Below are 26328 nucleotides of genomic sequence, written 5' to 3' on the forward strand. Positions count from 1 at the left end.
GGCATAGATTTCCATATGGTATTCCAGGTGTGCCGTCTTTATTTACCGTAGAATTATTTTTAAATTTCAGCAAGAAAGCGAATAATAATAGAAACAACACACAGTTCCATTTGATTGCTGGCGAGCATGTTTGTTTTTTAAGATTTGGAAAGCAAGATGAGTGCTGCCTGCTTGTTTGTTTTTATTTTTAATGATCAATCAAATGGTGTGTTTATTAGTACTTCGTCTTTAAAAGGGAAGAGTTCTAATTGGCAAAAAGCACAATGTATTTCTTCATGTTGCATAATTTCTCTCACAAAAATCACCCTGTAAAAACACTGAATAATAAACATAACTGTGTCTGTGTGTTGGGGGAAAACATTCATTGACTTGGAAATAAAATTATAATTGTAATTTTAAAGCTTTGGGGAGATTCTTGTATAAAGTGTACATGATAATAGTCGCAATTTTAGGCGTCTAATTTAGTATTAAGCAAAAACAAGATAGTGATCTAAAAGAAATCATGTAGGAGTTAGGGAATGAGATGTTGACAGGAAAAGCCCCTGCCCGTGTGAGAACATGGCTTAAAGGCAGCCTGCACCCCTTGAATGCCTAAGCAAATTCAGCAGCAGTGACTGCCTGGACTTTTTGAGCCGAGCGCCAGCGCGGACTGGGCTGTGTACCAACAGCCTCGTCAACTGCAGACGGAACTGCAGCATCCCTTCCTGCAGTAGCGCGCCAGCCATTGGCTCCTCTGTGACACGTGACCGATAGAGGCTTTTCTGTGTCTTTTCTCGCCCATCTGTGTGCAGGGCACTGATAGGCCAGTCTGATGCGCAGGCAGTTTATCATCTTGATCTCCCACTGAGTCAGGGAGCTCTCCTGTCACCAGTATTGATTTCAGAGGATGGACTAAATTTCCTAGGATTTCCATTAAGAATTAAGAAAAAAGCTCTAAGCACGCAGGGTAGCCAGACAGACATGGATATGAGATGGCACTGTGAAAACTCGCAGGTAGCTTCTTCTCTCACAGCCGCTAAGCACAGCTTAGTTCTGCAGCATGCAGGGTTTAAGATAACAGAAGCTTAAAATCAATAAGAATGGAAATACGAACAGACTCATTCGGATGAACTGATTTTGAGATTTATATGAAAATATTATCTTTGGAGATTGCATGTCAAATTTATGCACGCTGAATATGAACTGTAAAGAGATTTTAAATTTGGAGACGTCCTTAAACCCTGAGCATGGTTGCTTTTAGTTTTGTCTGCTGCTTTTCCGTGAGCTTCAGAGGTTTTGTTGCTTTTTTTTTTTTCCAGCATGCTTGTGGCAAAAACAACCAAAACTTGTGTGTGTGTGTGTGTGTGTGTGTGTGTGTGTGTGTGTGTAGGTGTGTGTGTGAACATGGGTCAAGTAAAAGCATGAATAAACGCTGCTTTCAATACTTACCAGACTGCTTTATTACTGTTAATGATCTGGTAAAAATGTTGCTTAAATATGCTTGTATTCCGGCCGTGCATGCTTTTGGGGCACAATGAGATTTTTTTTATTGAGAATTAACAAGGTGTTGTGTCTGAATTGTTCTCATGTTGGGTAACAGAGAATGTATTAGTGATCAGTGTTTAAACTTAACTACTGTAAATATTTCCTGATGATAGGATTTGAGTAACATATCACTTCTGCTTACTTAAAAATATGTGTTGGGTAATGAAAGTGTTGATATTTCTGAAATACTAACTTGGATTATTTTAAAGATAACAAGATTTCAATCTCTAGGAATGCTTCCTAGATGAGAGAACTAAAATGGTTTTAAAACATAAATTATCAAGTGATAAGCTTCTAAAAATTGATCTTTTTGTATAGAAGAGATTTTGTGTACCATTTGTGTGTGTGTTTGTGTGCGCGTGTGTGTGCATGTGTGTGTGTAGTCCATGTGTGTGAGTGACTGCATGTGTGTATGCAGTGTGTGTGTGGTATGTTTATGGGGAGGGGGTAAATTCCCTGAGGAATTATTTGATATTCTTTTAGCTCATCCTTATTCTTGTGAGGAGCAAAAATGCCTTGGCATTCAAGCATTCCCTAGACCCATGGGAATCAAAGCCAGCTGAAGTAAGAGATGTCCAGATGGGACTGGCATGCTTGGCAGGGAGTGGAGACAATGGGTGGGGGTGGAGCAGATGGAAGACAGAAGGACTGCATATTAGCGAAGGGCTGGGGGTGGGGTGGGGAAGAAGGCTATTTGCTTCCTAGAGAAGAAAGCCCAGTCTCTCTTTCCATGGGAACTTCTGATTGCAGCTTCTTTTCATTATGAGACAGGATATAATTTCTGTGGTGACAGATATTTAAAATTCAGTAGCCTCTGCAGCTTAGGTTAGGGGAGAGAAAAAAATCCATGAACAAGTTGCTTTATCAGATTATAAACCGATTCTCGCTTGCGTGTTTTGTTGTTGTTATGATCTTTGTGTCTTTACTATGTTTAAAAAAATAGGGGAAAACTTAAAATCAAGCTTATACATTTTGAGCTGGTGGCATTCTAAAGGAAATATGGACATGATTAAGCTTTTATCCCAGATCTTTAGTAAAACATCCATAGTGTTGCCAAAATGCTGTGTATTAAGAGGTAGTGCTGAAAATGTTGACAGTCTCTGAAAACTAGCCACCATTGCTTATTTCTAATGTCTACATAGCTCAAGCATCTAGAACCACATCTGGAGAGTTTATTTAGGTCGTTGTTGTTTATGATGTAGCCTGAGGATTTCAATAGTCAGTTCTAACTCTGAAATGAAATAAATCTCTTAGCAACCTCCATCTAGCTTTCTGTCACTCTTGGTTACACAGCTTTTCTCAAAAGTGTCACAGGATTAGAGCAGGATAAAAATCAACTTATTATTATTAACAAATTTTTATTACGATTTGTAAAATCTCTAATTTTAATAACCCTTATAGTTATTTTTCTTGAATCCCGGTAATATCCCTAATCCCAAGTACAAATGAATTTGATTAAAATCATATACAAAAAACACAAATCAAAATATTTAAAAACACATCTTTTTGTCCTTAGTCCTTTACAGAATCCTAGCTTATGGTTTAGGTGGAACTCCTTGCAAATAAGATTTCCGTTTTCCAGGAAGTCTTAGCATGTTGCCAGTGTCTTTGGATTTACTTTTGGAACCTTGGCTTTACCAAGGAAACATTAAATGAGCCACATTATAGGGCTTTTTAGCTTTGGTATGTTGAACTGTGTTGAAGATAATGTACTTAGATCACTAAAGTATTTTTTCAGAAGCTGAAGAAGAAAGGTGTTTTCTTATCATGCATTCTTCTTTTTTACTTTATGTCCTGTCCTTAGAAATTAAAGGTCTAACATTCCTAGAAGGGAATAAAAGTCTGTATATAGAAAGTAGAACAGAGATTTCTATTTTGGCAGCCTGACTGCTGTTCATTAAACAAAATGACCCAGTGATAAAGGGTGAAATTTCTATTGAGTATACAATCAAAGTTATTCAATAGGCTATAAGCAAAGAGGAATAGAATTTCAATTTGTATCAAATGTATCGGTACAAACAAATTTCCAAGCACATGGAAGGAAATGGAAGGATTGGAAGTTTGAGGTTTGCCGAGGTTTCAAGACCAGTCAGGAATACAGAGTAAGAACCTCTCTTAAAGTCAACCAATCAACTAACTAATAATTAATCAATTAAAAATAAAAAGCTTTAAAGTCATATTTAGAAACTGATTCCAATTGCATTTGGATTTATCTGCCAAGCAAATTTCTTATTGAGACATTAACCAGGAAAATGCTTGCATAGTACAAATCCTTAGAGGCAAAACATTAGATACTAAAGATATCTGAGGCAGGGATGCTGATATGCTAATGTCTATGTTCAGTTCCATATGCCCCTTTAATTTATGAAGTGGGCTCATCCCACAGCATCTTCTTACATTTACAAACTGCAAGTGCAATCAAGTCTATGATAGCTACTGACTCTGTGGGAAATGCTCTTGTAACATACTTTTTAGTTTTCAATAGGAAATAGAACCATATAGCCAAGTACTATAGGCCTTTGTCTATGCAAATTGTTAAATATTTTTGAGAAATAGGTATATGTTCCACCATTGAGCAAATGACTCATTTGAACCAAGATCTTCTGTTTTAGATTTATTTATTTTATATTATATATGCATATGTTTTACCTACATGTAAACATATATACCATATGTCTTCCTGGTGCCCATGGAGGGAATTAGATTCCTGGAACTGGGGTTGCAAGTAGTTGTGAGCCAGCATGTAGGATCTGGCAATTGAGTCCTGGTCTAAACTGCTGAACCATTTCTCTAGTCCAGAAATAATATTCTGTGTTATACAAAAAGTATTATACTCTATCGCTGTACTGCCCTGAAATACTCAATATCATCCAGATCCATGTTCTTAATTTTTGGTGTTATTTGCATTGGCATAGCCCATAGATGAGCAGGGTACGGACTGCTGAACTATAACCAGACCAAGTGACCTATATTTATTATTCTGTCTTCTCTCTCACCTCCCTCCATCTTTGCTTGTAGTGTTTACTCCACTGGAGCTTTACCTATGATTCATGGGCTTGGGTGCTTTCTGATCAGAGAGTGTGCTACTTACCCCAGGATGCAAGACAATCAGTTTCAGAAAGCACAGTGGGTGTTAACTTAGCAATGTTACTTGAAACTATACTCTTGTTATATAATTATCCTTTGAATTTCTTTGATCTCTGGTAATGTTGACAATGTTCACCCTAGACTTGTTCTCAACCTTCCTAGCTCTGCCTTTAACTACAGTTCCTCGTGTTGTGTCGACCCACCACCATAAAATTATTTTATTACTACCTCATAACTGTAATTTTGCTACTGCTATGAATCATAATGCAAGGATTTTATATACATGATACCGTACGTGTGTGTGTGTGTGTGTGTGTGTGTGTGTTTGTGTGTGTGTGTCTGTGTCTGTGTCTGTGTGTGTCTGTGTGTCTGTGTGTCTGTGTTTGTAAGGTTCATTTAACTACTCAAGTGGTTGCAACCTACAGGTTGAGAACAGATATCCTAAACAATTCATTGCCCTTTCTGTTGTCCCATTTACTTTTATGTAACAGCTGATATTTGATTCCTTGAAGGCCTCTCTTCTTCTGTAGTTACTCTGACATGCACAATGGACCTAGGCTAAGTCACTCCTAAGTAAGCCTCCCCTGGAGCAGGCTAACAACTCCTGCTACTTAAAATAATTGGAGAAAATGACAAACAGTTAATAATTCCATGGATGTCTCGAGCTTTTTTAGCTGGTTAAGTGCAGGATGAGTCCAAACAAGTGGCCACTGTGCAGAGAAGGGAGTCTATGACATGTTCCTTACCACACTCTATGACATATTCCTACCACACTCTATGAGATATTCCTACCACACTCTATGACATATTCCCTACCACACTCTATGACATGTTCCCTACAACACTCTATGACATGTTCCCTACAACACTCTATGTCATATTCCTACCACACTCTATGACATATTCCTACCACACTCTATGACATGTTCCTACCACACTCTATGACATATTCTTACCACACTCTGATATGTTCCCTACCACACTCTATGACATATTCCTACCACACTCTATGACATGTTCCTACCACACTCTATGACATATTCCTACCACACTCTATGACATGTTCCTACCACACTCTATGACATATTCCTACCACACTCTATGACATGTTCCTACCACACTCTATGACATATTCCTACCATTCTCTATGACATATTCCTATCTCTTTGATGTAATTATGTGATTATTACTGTACATTTCCACGTGCTTCTCCACTATTCTTTTTCATCTGGAGTGACATGGATAAACAGGAATAACTCTTCTAGAACTCTATCCTAAAATTCAATGGTTTTTTTTTCCAACATCTTTGTTTTTTGTGGGGGAGGGTTTCGAGACAGGGTTTCTCTGTGAAGTCCTGGCTATCCTGGAACTCACTCTGTAGACCAGGCTGGCCTTGAACTCAGAAATTCACCTCCCTCTGCCTCCCAAGTGCTGGGATTAAAGGTGTGCACCACCACCACCCAGCTTCCAACATCTCTTTTGATCTTCAGATAAAGCAGAAATTTTAATAGCAAAAAGCTTCCAATATTTTCTTACTGTTTCTCCAAAACCATAATGTAGTTTTTCATAAATACTTCATTACTTCAAATATCCTTAGTTTAAATTATAAAAAAGCATAACAATGGCGGGAGTATTGAATAATATTTTAGCAAAGCAGAAGAGTTCAGCTTCCCAAAGGAATCAGTCATAATATCTCATTCCCTTCTCTCTGCTATTATTGCTCTTTCAAAGACATTATATTGGGGAAACACCTTGGTTAATTTTGTCAATCCCTGCAAATCCTTTTTGCATGCAGCCAAAGACAAATTTCCAAGACTACAAGTATAGATTAGTGGTACAGCATTTGCCGCACATGCATAAAAACTTCAGTTTGATTCCTAGCACTGGGAGAAAAAGCAGCCAGCCTTGTAGTCAAACACTGGAAGAATTACGAAAAGTATATAGTACATGTAAGTATAGAATATACATATATATATAAACACATATATGATAAAGTGTGTATTCTGTTAAAGCAAAGCAACTTTTATTACTCAGTAAAACTCATTTATTCTCAGCTCAAGGTTTTGCTAGAAAATCTATTTTTTAATTTGTACTTACAGTTGCATAATAATTGCTTCAAAACTCCATCATTGCTCTTCCATGTGGGAGCTAGCTATATACGCAAGAACATGTGCTTTTACATTTACCCTACATGGTGGTGTTTACACTTACACAGTTTCTTCCAGTAACACAACATTTGACTGGACGGCTTTTCCACTAAGTTTGTGGTGATAACACACTTATCTTCAGCGTTTCATGTAGTTTTATGAGATATGTTTCTATATAAAGCATTGCTAAATGTGTAGCCACTAAAAAAGCGAATAGCTAAGGATATATGTATCAAATCAGAAGCTTGGTCAGGGAATAACTACATAGGTCTAGGAACTGCCTTATCTTTATTATGAAATTATAGCTAGAATACATCAGCAATTGCTAAGTTCTTATCACTGTGGATTTTATACATCTGCTAGCTATGATATGTAAACATGCCTATGGGTTGAGTAATCTCTACCAAACCCTGCTGAATATCATGAGTGACTGTCCAGAAAGTAAAGTACATTATATCTTACCAGTTCCCTTATCAGTCAGGATACATACTCACACACCAGAAGAGTGCTAAAGGTTGAACTGCCTTCTTTTGAGTTATCACCTAATGGACACATGTCTTCTGGTTGTCTGTCAGTGCCTTTGCTTATATAAAGAGTTCAGTACGGGCGAAAGAGAAACAAGGCGATGTTATTCGAAATAATGAAAAATAATGCAAGATCAGATAAAATCAGGTTGCTATCTGTACATTTGTACCATCCCAGCCTCTAAGGTAGTGTGAAAGCTTAAGAAATAAAAGATTAATAGACAGGTGTTTCACAGCACCTGTCTAGAATAACCAAGGCCCTGGGATCAATGCTCAGAAGCAGCATCAGAAAGGAAAGGAGAAGGAGGAGGAATTATCACTGGAAATAGTCATTTTTTAAAATAGACAGATTAGGTCCAAGTATAAATATTTTGAGCCAGAAGATAAACAAAGTACGCAGGTGAAGTAGTCTATCATGTTTTCAGTGTGGGTGACTGTGTTTTGGTCTCAGTTCAAGTTTCATCAGAGGAAGGTAAAATGATTATAATAAACATGGGAAGAGCGCAGGTCTCTCTCTGGGCTTGAGGGGAAACGTTTGAAAACTAAGAAGAGTAGCACAAACGGCTTACTCAGGTTATGGAATTCTTAATGTTAGTATTACTTCCTCAATGACTATTTCTGTTTAGAAACAGAAAACGATTGTGAGGCATTACATGCACAATTCATTTCAACTTTATTTTGGTATAAAATACTAAACTCAACAGTATTACAAAATTACAAATTAGAGATAAATAAGCTTGAGGTGTTGTTTAAAGACCTCCATGGCAGTAAAGTTTGCCTAAATACCCGACTTTCTCACTTGTGCATACTGAGTATGCTAGTGATCCCAATTTTTGTCAGTTACTTTCTACTGCTGATAAAAAGAACAACCACATACAACTTTGGGAGGCAGGCCTTATTTAGCTTATGCAATCACAGTCCATCTTTGAGGGAAGCCCAGACAGGAACTCATGCAGGCTTGGAACCTGGAAGCAGGAACCAAATCACAGATATGGAAGAGTGCTGTTCACTGGCTTGTCCTATAGCTTAATTAACTGCTTCCTTCTATAATTCAAGACCACAGTGTCAGAGGCCTCCCTCCCACAGGACCAGTTTGATGAAAGGGTTTTTCTCAATAGAGCACCCCTTTCACAGATGATAGTAGCTCTTGTCAAGTTTTCATAAACTAACTAATTTACTTTATATACAAGTCCCCTGGGTTCAGTAACAAAATAAATATTGGCTTGAGCTTATCTCCCTCTCGTTAACAAGTTCAGAAACATTGTATCTAGTCTTGCACTTTGTGGAAAGAGATCTGACTGAATATATGGATATTTAGTGTGATGAGTTTTCTCAGAAAACTAGGCACTTGATTGACATAGGACTCTAAAATGCAAAGATATTTTGAAAATATGCCATTCAAACAAGAATAATCTGTTTTATGCCTATAAATATAAAATCATGGATTTATATTTTAATGGTTGCAGCTGTTCCATTTCCTTGCCCTTTTGAATGTATCTGAGCCTTAAAAAAAAATAATAACTCGTACAAAATACCACAACAGATGAGCATCATGGCACACGCCTTTAATCCCAACACTCGGGAGGCAGATGGATCTCTAAGTGTGAGACTATAGAGAAAGTTACAGTTCAACTAGGGCTATACAGAGAAACACTGTCTCTAAATAATAAGTAAATAAAATAATTAAAACCACCATGGTTCACCAAATTGCATGTAATATCTGGACTTAATTAGATAAATGTATGTCCTTTACCGCTGTAATATAAAAACACACATGGTAACTAGACCAGCTTTAGATTATAAAAAGCATCCTAAATTCTTTAAATACAATTCTCCCTCCTTTCATCTTTCACAAGGGTAGACATCCAATATAACCACCCCACACTTGCCAGGACTGCTTTAGAGCAAATGATGGTTGGGTTTTTTTGTTTTGTTTTTTGTTTTGTTTTGTTTTGTTTTGTTTTGTTTTGTTTGAAACAATTCCTTTGTTCTACTTCTTCCTAAATGTCATGAGACTATTCCGGGAGATTTCAGGGTGACAGTAATTTGATTTCCAACATTAATTGAGAGAAACTGCCTCTTAATGCTACTCAGAATTCCATTAGGTAACATGGAATGAAAAGTTCTAGGAGTAAGTGGAATTAGCAGGGAAACAGACCTTTCCTCTGTTCTAAAAGTTGATTTTACTCTTGATTTGATCTTGGCATCTTTTTCTCTCTTTGTTATCCTTGGTTCATCTGAGTCACTCTCGGCTCTCTGTTCTCAGTCTCAAATCTTCCCTTAGAGTCACTTCAGATTCACCTGGAATCCCACAGTGCCCAATGGGGACCGGTTATCTGTGGCAGAGTACCCAAATTTTAAACAGTTTTTAATATTGGTTTATGCACTAGAGTACACCAGTAAGGTTCTTCAGCAACTAAAAGATCACCTGCCACGGTGTTGGGTGCTTGTTTTCCTCCTTTGTAAAGGGAAATATAAATAGCTTTAATCTTTAAAACATCATGGTTTTAGAGTGTGGGTAAATGTGAATGTCTTTTAAGAAAGGTATTTTTTTTAATTTATTTTTTTATTAGGTATTTTCCTCGTTTACATTTTCAATGCTATCCCAAAAGTCCCCCATACCCACCCCCCAATCCCCTACCCACCCACTCCCCCTTTTTGGCCCTGGGGTTCTTAAATGGTCTGGATAGCATGGGTTGATTTTCATGTTCTTAAACCACCTCACCTAAATTTGCATGTTGTATTTTCTGACTGGATTTTTGTTTGTTTTGTTTTAATTCATTCAGCCATGGCCTTAATTAGAGGCAAGGCTGGTTTTTCCATTTTCACAATGAAGCTGACACGGGCCCATTAGTTTTCTGCCTGTGAAGCTACTAGATTTCAGAGAACTGATGATTTGGAATCCTAGAAACACACAAAGGGAGAAGCAACACACGAAGCAACAACTCAGCCAAGGCTGGGAAATGCAGTATGTGTCCAGAAAAGCAGGATTTTTTATGGAAACAAAGGAATATGTTTCTGTGCTGCCTGTGCTCTTTGTCTCCCTGAACTCTTACTTTGATATGAAGTCATGAAGTTATTTCAAATCTATTTTTCAGAAGCCAAAATAGCTAAATTATTCATTATAAGTGAAAATATTTACTCCCTTGTATCAAGAACTCTGATTTCTTTTCTGATGTCCCTAATAAGAGCTTGTGGTATAAAAGCAGAGACTGAATATACTAAATAGGCACCCAGGTGAGGTTGGACCTGCTCGCTGGAGGTTTTGTTCTTGTATCCATAAATGTTTCATAACGTGCCTTATGCACTAAAGTACTTCATTCCCGGGAAAGCCTCACATTGTCCTCTGAACAGTGAGGCTCACTGTGGCTTCTAATGAAAGGAGGTGGAAAATGGCCACAGGAGAGATGGCACAGTGTGAGGAGCTGTTCTGCTGCTGAGAGAGATTTATGGGAGACAGATTTTAAAAGTGCCGAATGAGGTACTCAGGGAACAAGACCTGGTAAGCATTTTTCTATAAATGCTTATGACAGAAAGTGGGTCTGTACTGATAACAAAGGGTCAGGTGTGCAAGGAAAATATTTTTATGGATGTTCCCAGTTTGTACATAAGAACTGACACAGTTTGCAAATATCTATGGCCACTAGACTTCCTTAGCAGGAAAGTAATTGTAGTTTTTGTTGTTGTCGTTGTTGTTTGTTTTTTGTTTTGTATTTTCTCAGATGCATAGGCATAAATTGGAGACTTTGACATTAATAATTATAAACTTCTTAAGATATAGAAGATGTAGTAATTATATCTTTCAGGCCGTTTTTTTTTTATTTGTTGTCCAAAACCAAACTGAAACTATTTTCTCCCTATGTAGATTCAATGGATAATCCAAGGAAGTAGCAATTTGACATATAAATTGATACATACAGTAGCGTTTTAGCTTTTAAGCTAATCTTATAATGATAGATTTGACTTCCAAACCAGTTAACTTGAAATATTTCAGTTTAAAATATAAGAAGTCTGGTTGCTCCTCACTGAGGAGAGAGGGACATTAGGAGATGTGGGGACCAAATACTGTTATCCAGCTCTTTTTATTGGGGTCACAGTGAATAATGAGTGTCACCAAATCCATTTCAAAACATCTGAGTCATGTCACCAATTTTTGACTCTTGACCAATTACATATGATACATTTTTTGCTTCTATTAGGAATAATTCCTCCCACCACTTTTATTCTGCTGCAATTGATGGCATTAGCTCTAGAAAAGGGATGGTAGGCTGAGAATATTTCATTGTAAGATGCATCATTCTTAGCTACAGTGAGGTGAATTATGCACTGCCTCTAGTGCCTTACTTTGCTGGAAGCTGTATAAGAAAGCAGAAATTCTGGGCCGGACAGTTTTCTCCTTTACTAAGCTGTGGTGTTTAACTGAGGTAAAGTCTTCGTTAGTATCAAAACTAAATTTTGAAGATTCATGTTAGTTAAGTAGTCCCAGAGCTAGCTTGACCTGAATTGTTTTCCTTGTTCATATTACAGTACTGATTTTCTCTTATACACTGTTCTAGAACTTACAGTCAAAATTTAGCTCACATCTCATTGGGTGAAATACTAATTCTACTCCCCTAATTCTGAAAAAGTTCTAATATCAGCTCACTGATAAGGTAAGCCAGGATACCCTGCTGCCTGCCATCCAAACAACACACAGATACTTCCCAACACACAGATACTCCCTTCCCACCACACGGATACCCCCTTCCCCCCACACGTCCCCACCCTTCTGCAATTAAGGCTTATCATCTCTGCTTGCTTGGTCTTGCTTTCCTCAGATGTCAGCTAGTGACATCTCTTTTTTTCTGTCACACCCCTGCCATTAAGGAATCAAATTATGAACAAAACACTAGTTACAAAGTTGCTAACTCACCAGCTCTTATTTTAGACTTAACGATGGAGGTCAGAAGAATTCACTGAATTCTGTGGCATTGAAAGAAAACATATTGATAACATCATAATTTTTAGCTGAGTCAGATTCTAAGGAATGTTAAGATTACAGAGTCAAATTACATGATATAACAAAAGCCAGTGGCTAGACGTCAGAAATAAAGCCTGGGAACTTAATTTTGACAGTTCTGTAATGGTTTTTGTTCCTTTTTTTTCCAGTTTTATTTAATTTGCAATATTCCAATTTTCTCTTTCAAATCAAGTATACACTTTTGTTGTTAATTTTTTCTCCGGTCTTTTATGCCTTAATCTTATTCATTTGGTGGATACATTAGGGAAACAGGGCTTTAAAATGGTACCATTAGCAATAATATTTCCTGTGACAATATCTATACCTCAAGTCAGGGTCAAATACTCAAAACTCTAAGGACAATAAACCAATGATTACTTCAAGGAGCATGTGGTTTAGACTCAATGAATTCACTCCTTTAGTCTCTCTGTGTCATCTCAACCCTCACTGTTACCAAGTCACTTCACGGTAAAGAAGATTATTTCTTTATGACATAATTACAGATTAACAGAAAGTTGTAAATGAAAACACAGGAAGATGACTGCTGAAGACACTGTCCATGTGTTGGGCATTTTTATTTGGTTGAATATATCTATCTACAGATGAGGAAAGACTCTCGACTTCGTTTGTCCTAAGGACTGAAATTTCAGACCTATAATGGTACCAGAAGTCTCAATCCTGACTGGGACAGTTTAGTTTACTGAGCCAACTCAGTTTTGTGCATTAACATTTTGCACATCTGTAGTCCAGTATCAAAGCAGATTACTACTGCTGTTCATTAGAGAGCTTTTTCAGATTCTGACAGAATTAACTTGTTTCTATGTGCATATTATATATGCATGCAATTATAAACATGTATAGCTTCTCAGAACAAACATCATCAGTATTTTACTATAGGATTCACCCGAGGCTCCTTTGCCTTGCCCTTCTTTACTGCATTTTAGAGTTCTGAGGAGTCACCTACTTCTCTGTGTAGGGCAGCAGTAGAGAGAGAGATTCATCCCAGTTCAATGGGGACAACTGACAGCTTTTCTTGGATCACTGTGTCCTATTCTTGACCAGATTCATCCATTGGGTACTGCATTCTCAGCTAGAAGATAGATGTCCACCATGTTTAAAGATGAGAAATTTGAACCAAAAAAATGTATTTCATTTTAACTTTGTTTGGATTGTATGTCAATTCAGTTCTGGATGCAAAGTGATTCTGTTGTCTTTCTATTGCTGGATGCAAATGGGCTAAAGGAGCATTAGCCATCAATTGCAGCACAGCTTAGCAATTCCGATGAGACTGTATACACAGGACTGTCTATGCTGCCTCATAGAAATGCCACAGAGATGCTGAGATGGAGAGTCAGTTGCTTCATGCCCACTAAGATACCAATTTTTTGGTCAAGTTTTTAATTAATGCTCATTGTCCAAAATGAAATATCTGCTTCTTCTCCTACACACAGAAGCAAACCAGATATTTTGAGAGTTCTTTCCAGCTTTCATGTTTGTTATAGCTTATTTTAGTTATCCCTCATAAAGCCATTTTACTTAGACTTGAAAGAGGCATTGATAATATGCAGGTCATAGCATGTAATTCGATCTCTGACCTGTTTTTATCTATTTTGAAAATATTTTATCACTATCCACCTTTGAAACCAGAAAGAAAATAGAATTTATTTAGAAAGCATACACGTCTGAAAACTTTTCTATAATACCAGTGTGGGGGAACCAAGGATGTAAAAGACACATCAGCTGTGCTGCCCTATTTCCATAGAAATCTCAGTTACTATTTATTTTTTAAAAAAGTGAAGTCTACTTATTTTTAAAATAAATGAACTCTATGCAAATTCCTCTTAGATCTTAAAAATGCTGATAGTTCTGCTTTCTGGGTTGTTTTCCGTTTTAGAGCCACTTGACAGTTTGCATAGCTAATTACTGTATTCTCATGTGTTTAATTCCAGCATTGCTGTAGGCTGTTTTAGGATGGGATTCTGGGGTGGGTAACAAGAAAGCAACTCGAGGTTTAAAATACATCAACAGTGTTACAGCAGATGAGAGTGGGGAGACTCTGTGTATGTGTGTGTGTGTGTGTGTGTGTGTGTGTGTGTGTGTGTGTGTTCCTGTGCAGGCTTGTATATGTATATAGAAGAATGGGTCAAACCAAAACAGGAAAGTAAATTTTGAATGACTGTCAGGTTTTGGTCACTGGCCATGCTTGTGGGGAGTGTTTGTGAGTAGGGAGACAAGAGATGGCATGGCTGTCTGCACCTATTTCATACCACGTTAGATGATATGGAACATCACCGTAAATGATTTTTTTCTAAGGAAACTGAATAATATATACACATGGTAATTCACTGGTGAACATTTCATCTTGGAAAATATTGATTAAAAATTGTATATTGCAAATTTTAGGTGTAAAAGCTTTATAACTTACAAAGAATTTTTAATAATTACTGCATGGACTAAATACAACAATATTTTTCAGTACTTTGTAAATTCCATTTATGAGAGTGCTTTTGCCAAGATAATTGTCTTGTTTTCAAAGGATCTTCAGAACAGCAATCAGATATTAGCATTAAACTTTAGTGAAACATTTAAGGACAGGTACAGTAAGGATGGTTCCCATGAGGTCACTTGGTGACTTCTTCTCATTGGTGAGAGTGGCACTCTGGGGCAGTGGTTCAGTGAATAGAACACTGAGCCTTCACTTTCTGCCTAAAAGAGTAATCCTTTTAGAAAGATCCTCTACAAAATTCTTGAATTAATCACACTTCTTGATTTTTATATAGTTCAATCTTATTGATGTTAATGTGAAGTTCACTAGAAAAAAATTATAGCTACTTCTACCAGGAGTTTGCAACAAAGATGAAATATCGTAGAGTTTATGAGCACACCTTCTCCTACAGCAGTCAGACAGTCACTTAAGGAGGGTAGGGGTCATTTAAGTCAGACAGTGAATAAGTTTTCTACATTTAAGCAAATGAATAGATGATTGATGATAGATAGATTAGATAGATAGATAGATAGATAGATAGATAGATAGATAGATAGATAGATAAATAGATAGATAAAAATAATTTTATGGATTCTGACTGCTATGGGCAACAGAAACGTATTTCTCAATCTTTTAAAGATACCACAAATGACCAACACTGTGTGTCTAGTGATTTGAACCTCCACATAAGAACTCAGATGAGTTCTGGTAATCTAAAATGGAACTCATATACATTATTGCAAACCATTACCATAGCAACATACGTAAAATTTCCAAAGTCTGTCTCCCCTAAGTTTGCATCTGCAGTTAGATTATTATGAAACAAACAAAAAGAAATGGTTTCCAACTAGAAATGCATTGGAAGAATTGGAAGTATATTTTGAAATAAAATGGAGCTTAGCAGCTGAAAATCCAAATAGGGCATTCAGAGTAAAAATATATTTGTATTGTTCATACAATATGTGTCTTCTTTCCTCTCCTTTAAAATATTCTCTTCAAGGCAAATAAACATTCTATATATCCTGTGATCCTAGTTGGTGAGGTTTTATCTACTTTAAAGAGAAATGTATTGCTTTCTAGAATGCCAGAACTATGTCATAAACAATAATTGGCATGATAGCCCAGACTTATTTAACACTTACCATTTTCCAGGAACAGGGCTATGTAAACCATAAATCATGGTTTCTAAACTCTTGTGTCTACACTGCAGAGATTGGTCCTTACGCACTCTCTCTTACTTTTCAAGAAAGAATGCTCATGTATAAGTCAGCCAGGTTTTAATAATACACTATAGAGGGCCCGGATATAAATACGGCCATATATGACTCAAATGACCATGAACTAGCCATCTAAGCACAAGATTCTGTAACCATAGCCAAAGTTCTCAATTTCTCTTAGCAAGGCAGAATTTGGCTACTACAGAAAACGTTCCTTCCTATGCTCATAATGATGACTAGTCACAAAGACTGTTTGACCAAAGCAAGCCCACACCAGATGTTATAACATAATATAACACCTGTAAGTGTGTCAGTGAGCAATCTAGCTTTTCAAGTCACAAGGTATCAAGGAAGGTGAGACAACTGCTTTCTTCTGTTCACATTCCTCTGTCAGAAAACTCAGTGGAATGCAAAACAATTGGTTTCCATGTAGCTTCATTCTTAGAAAATAACAGTTGTGATGGGAGACTAGCTAGATTGAACAGGGAATACTGCTTTCTGCTCTTGCAGAAGACCAGACCTTGATTCCCAGCATCTGAGGTCGGTTACTCCCAACATCAGTATTTTACTATAGGATTCACCCGAGGCTCCTGCAATTCCAACTACAGGGGATCCAATGTCCTTGTCTGGCTTGCGCTAACCCCTCCTGTACATATACATATAAAAATCATAGTTCAAATATTTCTGGAAGAATCACATACTGTCTTCATGGGAAATGTTGCCATCAGAGAAGACGGACATGCCTTATGTGCTGGAAGCCATGAGCTACAATCAAGTGGTTATGAATCACCTGGTTTTTCTTATTTGATAATCTTTCTTGACATTCTTTTCTTTGGAGACTTTCCTTGGGGTTATCTTATGTTCCAGTTCAAAGTGAATCTGTAGAGCAAGTTGGAAGTGGAAAGGGCCTACAGAGTTTTGGAAGAGGGAAAAACTGTTAATAATTTGAATTGGCCTGAGTAAGGCATGTGTTTGAACACATAAAAAGCTGGGCATGACCATCATCAGACTGTAATCCCCTGTGGTATGGTGGGCTACCTACAGGAAGATCACTGTGGCATGTTGGCTGCCAGACAAGCTTCAGTTTCAGCAAGAGCCCTTGGAGGCAATGGGTTAATATGGAGAATGTTAGAGAAAGGTAATCAATGTCTTTCTCTGGCCTCTGTGCATATGTATGTGTACACACACATGCCTACACAACATACACATACACTGTGCATACTCACAGTGTGTGGGGAAGTTTGAGGGCAGAGGCAATGATCCTCTCTGGGTTCTGAGAAACTGATATGTTGCTGGTATTAAGGATGACACCAAATTAGCCAGAAAACCTGCCTTCTGAACATCCTGTTTTAAAGGTCTATTTGGATGATTTCATAATTTCTCCTGGAAATATTCTTATATTGAATAGATTTGTTACATGTCTTTGATGAGGGAGCGATCCAAAAATTAGAATGACTGAAAATCAGAGACAGGTTTGACAGGTGAGTGCATGGAGGAAGGGCCACAGCCAGGTAACATGAATAAATAAAATATCATACACTTGTAGGAAGAGTCCTGTAACAAATCCCATCCAGTGAAACATATGCGCAAAGGTAGGCTCCCTAATAAAGCTCTGAGTTCACAATGGAAAACAGTTAGGGGAATCCTCACCAGCCATCCTATGTATCTCCAGTTGGTCATTAACAGGCCTTGCACTAACTGCTGAGCACTCTCAAGGCTAACAGCGCCGGGTGATTTTGGTGAATGCCATTCTCTGGCCTTCCTTAAAGGCTTTACAAAAACATCCATTAAATCAGGAGAATATTCTTAAAAGGTGTATCAATGTAAGCATTAGAGAAAGTAGACAATGATCGCTTTTGCTATTTTCCCGATTCTCATGTCCAAAAATGATCCTGAAAGTGACAGAAGGAAGTCACTAGCTGGATGGAAAGCCTGCAGGTTGGGACCTGTACCTGAGCCCTGCACAGAGCACCACAGTTATTAGCACTGGTGACCTGACACATGCCTGAGCATACCAGGGCTTCCCATCACTTTAACTAAAGGAGGACAACACTGGTTAACTCAGAGCCTCCAACTATGATGAATTTTTGGTCCAGTCTGCAGTTGAGGGGAATGAGATGGATGCGCCCTGTGTTTTTAGTATGTATATCTCTTGTTGTGGCTTATCATCCTTAGCACCAGAGTGCTTAAAGAGAATTGTGAATTCATTCTCTGCAAAGGAAAGTTGTGTCCAAATATTACTTAGGGATTCCAGTGATAGGAATTATTCTTCCTTCCTGTGTTACCATAAAAACAAAGGATGATATGTGCCAGTTTGAGACCCAGCTGCATCTATGCAATTAATGCTCAGTAGCATCTTCATGTATCAGCTACCCTGCTAGTCCGTGCTGTGTAGCTTTAGATCATTTCATGATCATTGTACTTCTGCATAATCAGTGAAAATAACTTTACTTTCACACATGAAGAAACCCGGAGAACTTAGGAGTGTTGCTTAGGGCTACAGAATTGGTAAGTGACAGACAAAGCTGGAATGTAAGCCCAGCCATTTCATCTCAAATGCAAATATACTCCTTCTCTATTTATTGTAGAGAGAGGAAGCTTGTCATAGAGGACAACACATGGCACCTTCTCTGTTTGGACTTTAGGAATTTAATCACAGAGACTGACTTGGTCACTTAGCATTTTTCTCAGGTTCACTGGGACACCCTTCTACCTTAAAAATCATCTTTGAGAACAAATCAAACCAGACAATCTCACTACCCCCAACACACACACACACACACACACACACACACACACACACACACACACACACACACACACTATCCCACTTACCCTATCAATTACAGACAAATTATCCTGATAAACTGAGAACTTAGCAGTTTAACCGGGGAACTATATGGACAAAACTTCTTCTTTCTGTCAGGGTCAGGTTTTAGCAGAACAAGTAGATTGTCTCATGTATCAAAGCTGGGCAGTGGTGGCACAGGCCTTCAATCCCAGCACTTGGGAGGCAGGGGCAGAGAGATTTCTGAGTCTGAGGCCAGCCTGGTCTACAGAGTGAGTTCCAGGACAGCCAGGGCTACACAGAGAAACCCTGTCTTGACAAAACAAACAAACAAACAAACAAACAAACACTCATTATCATAGAAACATTTCTAAATAACAAAGGATTACAGAATCTTGTAGCAATGACAAGTGTATGAGAAGATAGTAGAGAGAGAGAGAGACAGAGAGAGAGAGAGAGAGAGAGAGAGAGAGAGAGAGAGAGAGAGAGAGAATGAGATTGACAGATGGATTAGACCTAGCCACTGTGGTATATTAGTAAGAGTCAAGAAAAACTATTTGGTTGGCTTCTTTCTGGTATGTGAGGTAGTTTTTCATTCTGAGATAGCCACATTAGCAGTTAGAACACTACAAATTACATAGAAAGGGCAAAGGTGAAAGTGAAGGGGAGCAAGGAAGCTAATATCAGCACTACTTATTAATTATAAAACAAGAGTGCCTCCGCTGCTTTACAGTGATGAGGACAGGAGCTGGCGACGGCCTGGCATTAGCAAGTATTCATTGCTTTCCTAGAGTAACTGGATTCAGTTCCCAGGACGCCATTAAGCTGCTCATAACTGTCCGCTCAGTCCAGTCCCTGGAATCCGATGCCCTCTTCTGTCAGTGTAAGCACATGGTTCACAAACAAGTGCCCGTAAATCACCGATTCATAGGATAAAAACAAAGGAAAAAATATTCTCTTTTACATGGTGAAGGGAGAGCCATCATTTGCTAAAGAAATTAATATGGCCATGATTCTTCCTTTCCCAAGTGACCATAGAGCAGCTTTGATTCCATCAAGCACCACACTTGCAATTTTTTATTTGTGCAAAAATTTTAGGGGCTTGAATTATATCTGGTATCATACAGTGATTTTGATAATGGACTTAATTTCTCTATGAAATCATATATTTATTCCCTTTTTAAAATTGGATATTTTCTTTATTTACAAATCAAATGTTATCCCCTTTCCCGGTTTCTCCCACTGGGAACTTCCTATCCCATCACCCTTCCCCCTGCTTCTATGAGGGTGTTCTCCCCACCCACCCACACACTTCTGCCTCCCCGTTCTCTAATTCCTTTACACTGGGGCATCCTTCAAGCCATCACAGAACCAAGGGCCTCTCCTCCCATGGACGCACAACAAGGCCATCCTCTGCTACATATGTGGCCTGAGCCATGGGTCCTTCCGTGTATGCTTCTTCGTTCATGGCTTAGTCTCTGGGAGTACTGGTGGGGGCAGGAGTCTGGTTGATTGATATTGTTGTTTTACATATGGGGTCGCAAACCCCTTCAGCTTCTTCAGTCCTTTCTCTAACTCTTCCATTGGGGACCCAGTGCATAGTCCAGTGATTGGCTGCAAGCATTTGCCTCTGTATTTGTCTGACTCTGGCAGAGACTCTCAGGAGACAGCTCCTATCAGCAAGCACTTCTTGACATCCACAACAGTGTCTGGGTTTGATGAATGTATATGAGATGTATCCCAGGTAGAGCAGTCTCTGGATGGCCTTTCCTTCAGTCTCTGCTCCACACTTTGTCTCCATATTTCCTCTCATGAGTATTTTGTTCCCCCTTCTAAGAAAGACAGAAGCATCCACAGTTTGGTCTTTCTTCTTCTTGAGCTTCTTGTGGGTATTCCGAGCTTTTGGGTTAATGTCCACTTATCAGTGAATGCATACCATGTGTATTCTTTTGTGACTGAGTTACCTCACTCAGGATGGTATTTTCTAGTTCCATTCATTTGCCTAAGAATTTCATGAATTCATTGTTTTAAATGTCTAAGTAGTACTTCATTGTGTAAATTTACCATATTTTCTGCATCCATTCCTCTGTTAAAGGACAGCTGGGTTCTTTCCAGCTTCTGGCTATTATAAATAAAGCTGCTATGATCATAGTGGAGCATGTGTCCTTCTTATATGTTGGAGAATCTTTTGGATATATACCCAGGGGTGGTATAGCTGTGTCCTCAGGTAATACTATTTCCAATTTTCTGAGAACCCACTAGAGTGATTTTCAGAGTGGTTGTACCAGCTTGCAGCTCTACAAACAATAGTGTAGTTTTCATCTTTCTCCACATCCTCCCCAGCATCTGTTGTCATCTGAGTTTTTGAACTTAGCCATTCTGACTGGTGTGAGGTGGAATTTCAAGATTGTTTTGACTTGAATTTCTCTGATGACTAAGGATATTGAACATTTCTTTAGGTGCTTCTTGGCCATTTGATATTCCTCAGTTGAAAATTCTTTGTTTAGCTCCGTACCCCATATTTTCATAGGTTCACTTAATTCTCTGGAGTCTAACTGCTTGAGTTCTTTGTATATATCGGATATTAGCCTTCTATAGGATGTAGAATTGGTAAATATCTTTTACCAATCTGTAGTTTGCTGTTTTGTCATACTGACAGTGTCCTTTGACTTATAGAAGCTTTGCAATTTTATGAGGTCCCATATGTTGAATCTTAACCTTAGAGCATAAGCCATTGGTGTTTTATTCAGGAACTTTCTCCCTGTGCCCATATGTTCGAGGCTCTTCCCCACTTTCTATTAGTCTATTAGTTTCAGTGTATCTGGTTTTATGTGGAGTTTCTTTATCCACTTGGACTTGATCTTTGGACAAGAAGATAAAAATGGGTCGATTTGCATTCTTCTATCCCCCCCTTTTTATACAAGCTGAAATTGTGTTTGATTCAGATATCTGTGTCCTATTGCTACCAGGCACCAGGAAAGCAACCTTCAGTGTGTGAATGATCAGTTGGATGCTGACTCCAAACTGAAAAGAAACAATTGTAAATTCCATCACTGCATGTAAATATTTGGAGCCAGATAAGAATCAACCACAATTTCCACTGTAGAAATCTTTGTTACTCAAAAGTATTCAACAAATTCCTAAGGATGAATGAATTAATAAATGAGTTAATGCAGAGAGTCAATGGAAATAGACTACAGGACGACATTTGACTCTGCAATTATTTTGTGGTCTGAAATTGATGGCTTGAATCAGGTAGTCCATACCCCATACAATTGTCATTTCAGAAAGAAAATACAACCATTGACAGTTAGGGTTTGAAGGACCATAATTTCCATGCATTTAAATAAAAGTTCATATAATATAGAACTAGTGCAATTGAGTGAGTAGGAGACAGGTGTAGCTAAGAGATGCTGACTATAAAGTAAAAACTGGAGTATGATCATTTTTCTCCTCCCACACAAAAAAAAGCCTTTCTAGAGTAGGCTTTATGTTAATGTTTTCCTGAAGGACAAGGGTGTTTCATAAAAGCAGACATATCAGCTTAGTGCAAGACATTTTTATCTTTGCCTTCCATTTAACTTTCAGCCATTCTTTTTTCTACTAAACATAATGTCATTTTTTTTTTCTGGCCTAAATTCCTACCATGGAGTATAATGCTAAAACCAGCCACGAACTTTCATTGTCATTGCCAGAGATATAAGGGAGTTTAAAAATCTCTGAAAGGTTTGACTTTCAACTCAATTATTAGCTCTAGGTCTTAGGGGATGCAGTTCTAGAAAGAATCTATACTGTCTCACTCTTATATCCAGTCTGTCACGTAAGAGCAATGGTGACAAATTCCATTTGTCACAAAAAGATTTGCTGTGAAATTAGAGTAGGCAAACAGATTTTTAGTGTAATGGCAGTAACACATTCAAATGCCATGTGTAATCATTCTTGTAGTTTTGATCTCAAAACAAAAGACCCACTATTTACATAATCATTGGTTTATAACCATGGTCATTTTCATAAAATGTTTTACATATATAAATAAAATATTTAAAGAAAATAGGCCACAATCTTAAGTAGTAATATGATTTTAAACCAATACTATTCACTGAGACATATGCTTAAATACAGATGTGAAGTCTTTGTGTTTAAATCAGAATAAAACATTGTCTAAGCAGTTTTCAAAATTTTGATTTCAGGGAAATTTGGAAAGGTACACCTTTCTATTCATTGTAAATAAAACTTATGTCAAATGTCTCATAAGAGTTTATTGCCACATTTAAAAATATTTACAACAAATATGCCATAGGTTGTCCATTATAACTGTAGATGCAGCCACTATAACATGGAGCACTGGTGCATATATCACCCTGAGAGAACCATTTTTTTTCAGTATCTATCTATGTTTTTCTCTGTGCATCTGTCTCCTTTTTCTCAGTTTCTCTGTCTCTCTGTCCCTCTCTGTCTATGTCTCTATCTCTGTCTCTCCATCTCCCCTTCCTCTCTTTATATTCCCTTAGTCCTGCTGATAATTGACCCCATCTTGTTCCCTGCTTATTTAAATATTGTAGATACCATATGGCATAAAGCAACATTTAAATCTATGTCTTAGGTTGCAATAAGTTGGTATATACAGTAAACAGGACTCAGGATGTAAGTGTCTATGAAACTGTGTGCTTACAGGACTCAGGATGTAGGTATCTCTGAATACCGCTAAAGGAAAATACATTCCTTGTTGTCTTGCTTCATTGATTAAATATTAAACTCGCATATATGTATCAAATAAGCCATGCTTTCAATGAATTCTATCTTAGGAGAAAGGAAGCATTCCAAATGCAGTCTTGAGTAAAGAGCCAAGTAGAACGATAAAGGCTCTATTCAACAGACAAGACAGGAGAATGTTGGGGTGAAAAGAAAATATATTCAATGAAGTAGATGCTTAGCCACCTCCTCCAACACTCCTCAGAACTGTCTTAATTGTCATGTGAGAAGCAAAGAAAGTGCCTTATCAATCATAATAAAACTTTAGTTAATTCCACAAAGAATAACAACAGGAGTGAATAAAGTCTGCATTGTGGGCACTTCCCTGCTCTCCAAAATATTTTGCACATCAAATTTGATCCCCACAACATACACGTAGGATATGAAAACATTATTATCATCTCTGTTTACTTTTTGTTTGTTTTTTGGTTTTTTGAGGGATCCCAGGCTGTTCTAGACTGCCTCAAGCCTCAGCCTCCCCAGTGCTGAAATTACAGGCCTGAGCTGCCATAGCTTGGTTAGCTAGGGGAATTATTATGATTCATATATAAAACACTTACATATGTAAGCTCATCCATACATATGTAGCATATGTATTATGTGTTAGTGTGTGTGTGCACATGCGCATGTTTGTAACTTAGAATACAAGAAACAATCCAAAATAATGGACATTGTGTATGAGCCCAGAATTAAAATTTGTATTCTGAATTAGTATTTAGTTAACATTGATCAACATTGATCAATGGTTCTCAGCTTTCCTAATCCTGAAACCCTTTGATACAGTTCCTCATGCTGTGGTGATTACCCCCACCCATAAAATTATTTTTATTATTACTTCATAACTATAATTTTGCTACTGCTATGAATCAAAATGTGAATATCTGATATGCAGGACACCTGATATGTGATCCCTGTGAAAGGATTGTTTGGACCCCAAAAGATTCACAACCCATAAATTGATAGCTGCTGACCTAGAAGATATTAAACTTAGGTGTTTCAGCAGAGCCACATCTAACATTGGTATTTCTTTCCTTAGTGTCATTTTCTTTCTGTTTTGTTCCATATAAAAACAGTAGGATAGCTGTGTGTGCTCCTTCTTATAGATGTAACTGTTTCTCTTAATGAATGTGCTGGCTCCTTTTTCACACTGTATTACTTCTTGCTTTCTTCCACATTTTCACTTACTATAAATAAATGTTACCATGCATTTCTGTAAGATACATCATATCGCGTAGAAAATAAGGTGGATTGGGATGGGTGTCTATGGATGCATACATATGTTTATGCATACATACCTGGATTCATGATTGGATGGATAGATATCTCAAGTAAATGATGTTCACAATTTACTGATAATGTAGATAATTTCATGAATTAGAATTGTAGTTCTGATATAGTATTTTTCTAGCTCCTGTTTCCTCACATACAATGAGGAAACATTCACCTTACATGAATGGTTCTAAAATCAGTCTTGCTACAACAAAATCTACAAACACTTAGTGAATCGTGATTTCCTTCCTTGACCTGTTACACACCAACAGTGAAAAATGAGAATTTTGGAATCCTGCTGATTGAAGCTATCCACCGCTGGCATGCTGCAGTCATAAATTATGTTTTGACCTCATTGCCAATAAGGATTTTCAGTTTAACCTGTGTAACTAATTAGTCCATTCAGTCTCAATAGCTGGGCAAGAGATTTATTTTAACACCATTAAAAAGCCTGGATTTGCATTTGTAAACATCTGTCAGTATTTAATTTGGAAATAGCCTAAATCATTTCAAGACTTGATTTGTCCCAAACCAGATCAAGCCAAGTGGGGCCGTTGGACCCATTCTCTAGTTTCCCTTTCAGCTCTAGTGCTTTTCCACTTAGAGTATTTGAAGGTCTTACGCCTTCAAATTCTGATTATTGAGAATAGATTTTGGAGATGTCTTTCTAAAAGTTTAAACTTTTGACTGATTCTCCAGAGTTGCTTTTGCTAAAATTGGAAATGCAGTATGCAAATAAAAGCCAACAGTAGTTCAAAGAAATTATAAAAGAGACATGCTGTTTTGTTTAAAGGTGATAATTCAGTTTCATGTTTTCTTATACCACATTTCTTTCTTGACTGTTTTATTGTGCAATATAAATAAGCTGAAAGAACGTGACTTTTAATTAGGCATGTTCTCTCTCTTTTCCCAAAAACGCACTTATCTACAACACTATGCACATGTTTCTACATACCGTGAGTTTGGCTTGTTAAGCTAACTAAAGTCAAATGTACACAGAAATGAGTTTTAAGTAAGTCTCTTCACCATGCTGAAGTCTCTCTATGCAATCCCACACTCACTGTTCTGTTATCATTACATACATTTTAAGCAGCTGAAAATTTTTTGAAGAAAATTGAATAGCTTTCAAGTCTGTTTTTCCCCCAAGCAGAGAGATGATTTATCATCACTTTTTGCAATAGCCTTGGGTGTCAATTGGGAAGGAACATTAAAGAAATGCGAAAGCTGGCTGTTTTCAGGGATGTATAAGCTTTGACCTAAATATTCATGAAATCCAAAGCTCACACATTCAAATTGGGTAAATGAGTACACAAATGGATAGGATGTTGCTCTTGTTTTGTTTTAGCAAGTGCTTAACTATGGCTCTCAAATGGAAGCTTTTCCACCTGCATTCCTTACAAATTATACGCATATCTCTATTTTATAATTCATTGTACGTATTTTTCAACTTCTTAGTTAAGAAAGCTTTTACACAAAAGTTTTAGAATCAATGGAGGATGGGAATTGCACAGTTGGAATTTGCCCTTTGCCCCACAA

General features: G+C 37.6%; 1 protein-coding gene across 46 annotated transcripts in view; it reads left to right on the top strand.

Annotated features, from left to right (window-relative positions):
* The window catches only part of Nrxn1 (neurexin 1), a 1038549-nt gene that overhangs the window by 985712 nt on the left and 26509 nt on the right, over nt 1–26328 (top strand). The window contains exon 1 of one of the 46 annotated variants that reach the window (XM_029470987.2): nt 770–993. The exons of 44 other annotated variants lie outside the window; for them this stretch is intronic. In XM_029470987.2, the coding sequence (XP_029326847.1) occupies nt 961–993 (33 nt within the window). In that variant the 5' untranslated portion in view covers nt 770–960. Of the gene's footprint in view, nt 1–769; nt 994–26328 lie in introns of those variants that run through there. One more of the 46 variants, XM_021149705.3, reaches the window with a different exon arrangement.

The sequence above is a fragment of the Mus caroli genome, unplaced genomic scaffold (genome assembly GCF_978045245.1).
Source record: "Mus caroli unplaced genomic scaffold, Mus_caroli_1 scaffold_18, whole genome shotgun sequence".
Classification (NCBI taxonomy): Eukaryota; Metazoa; Chordata; class Mammalia; order Rodentia; family Muridae; genus Mus; species Mus caroli.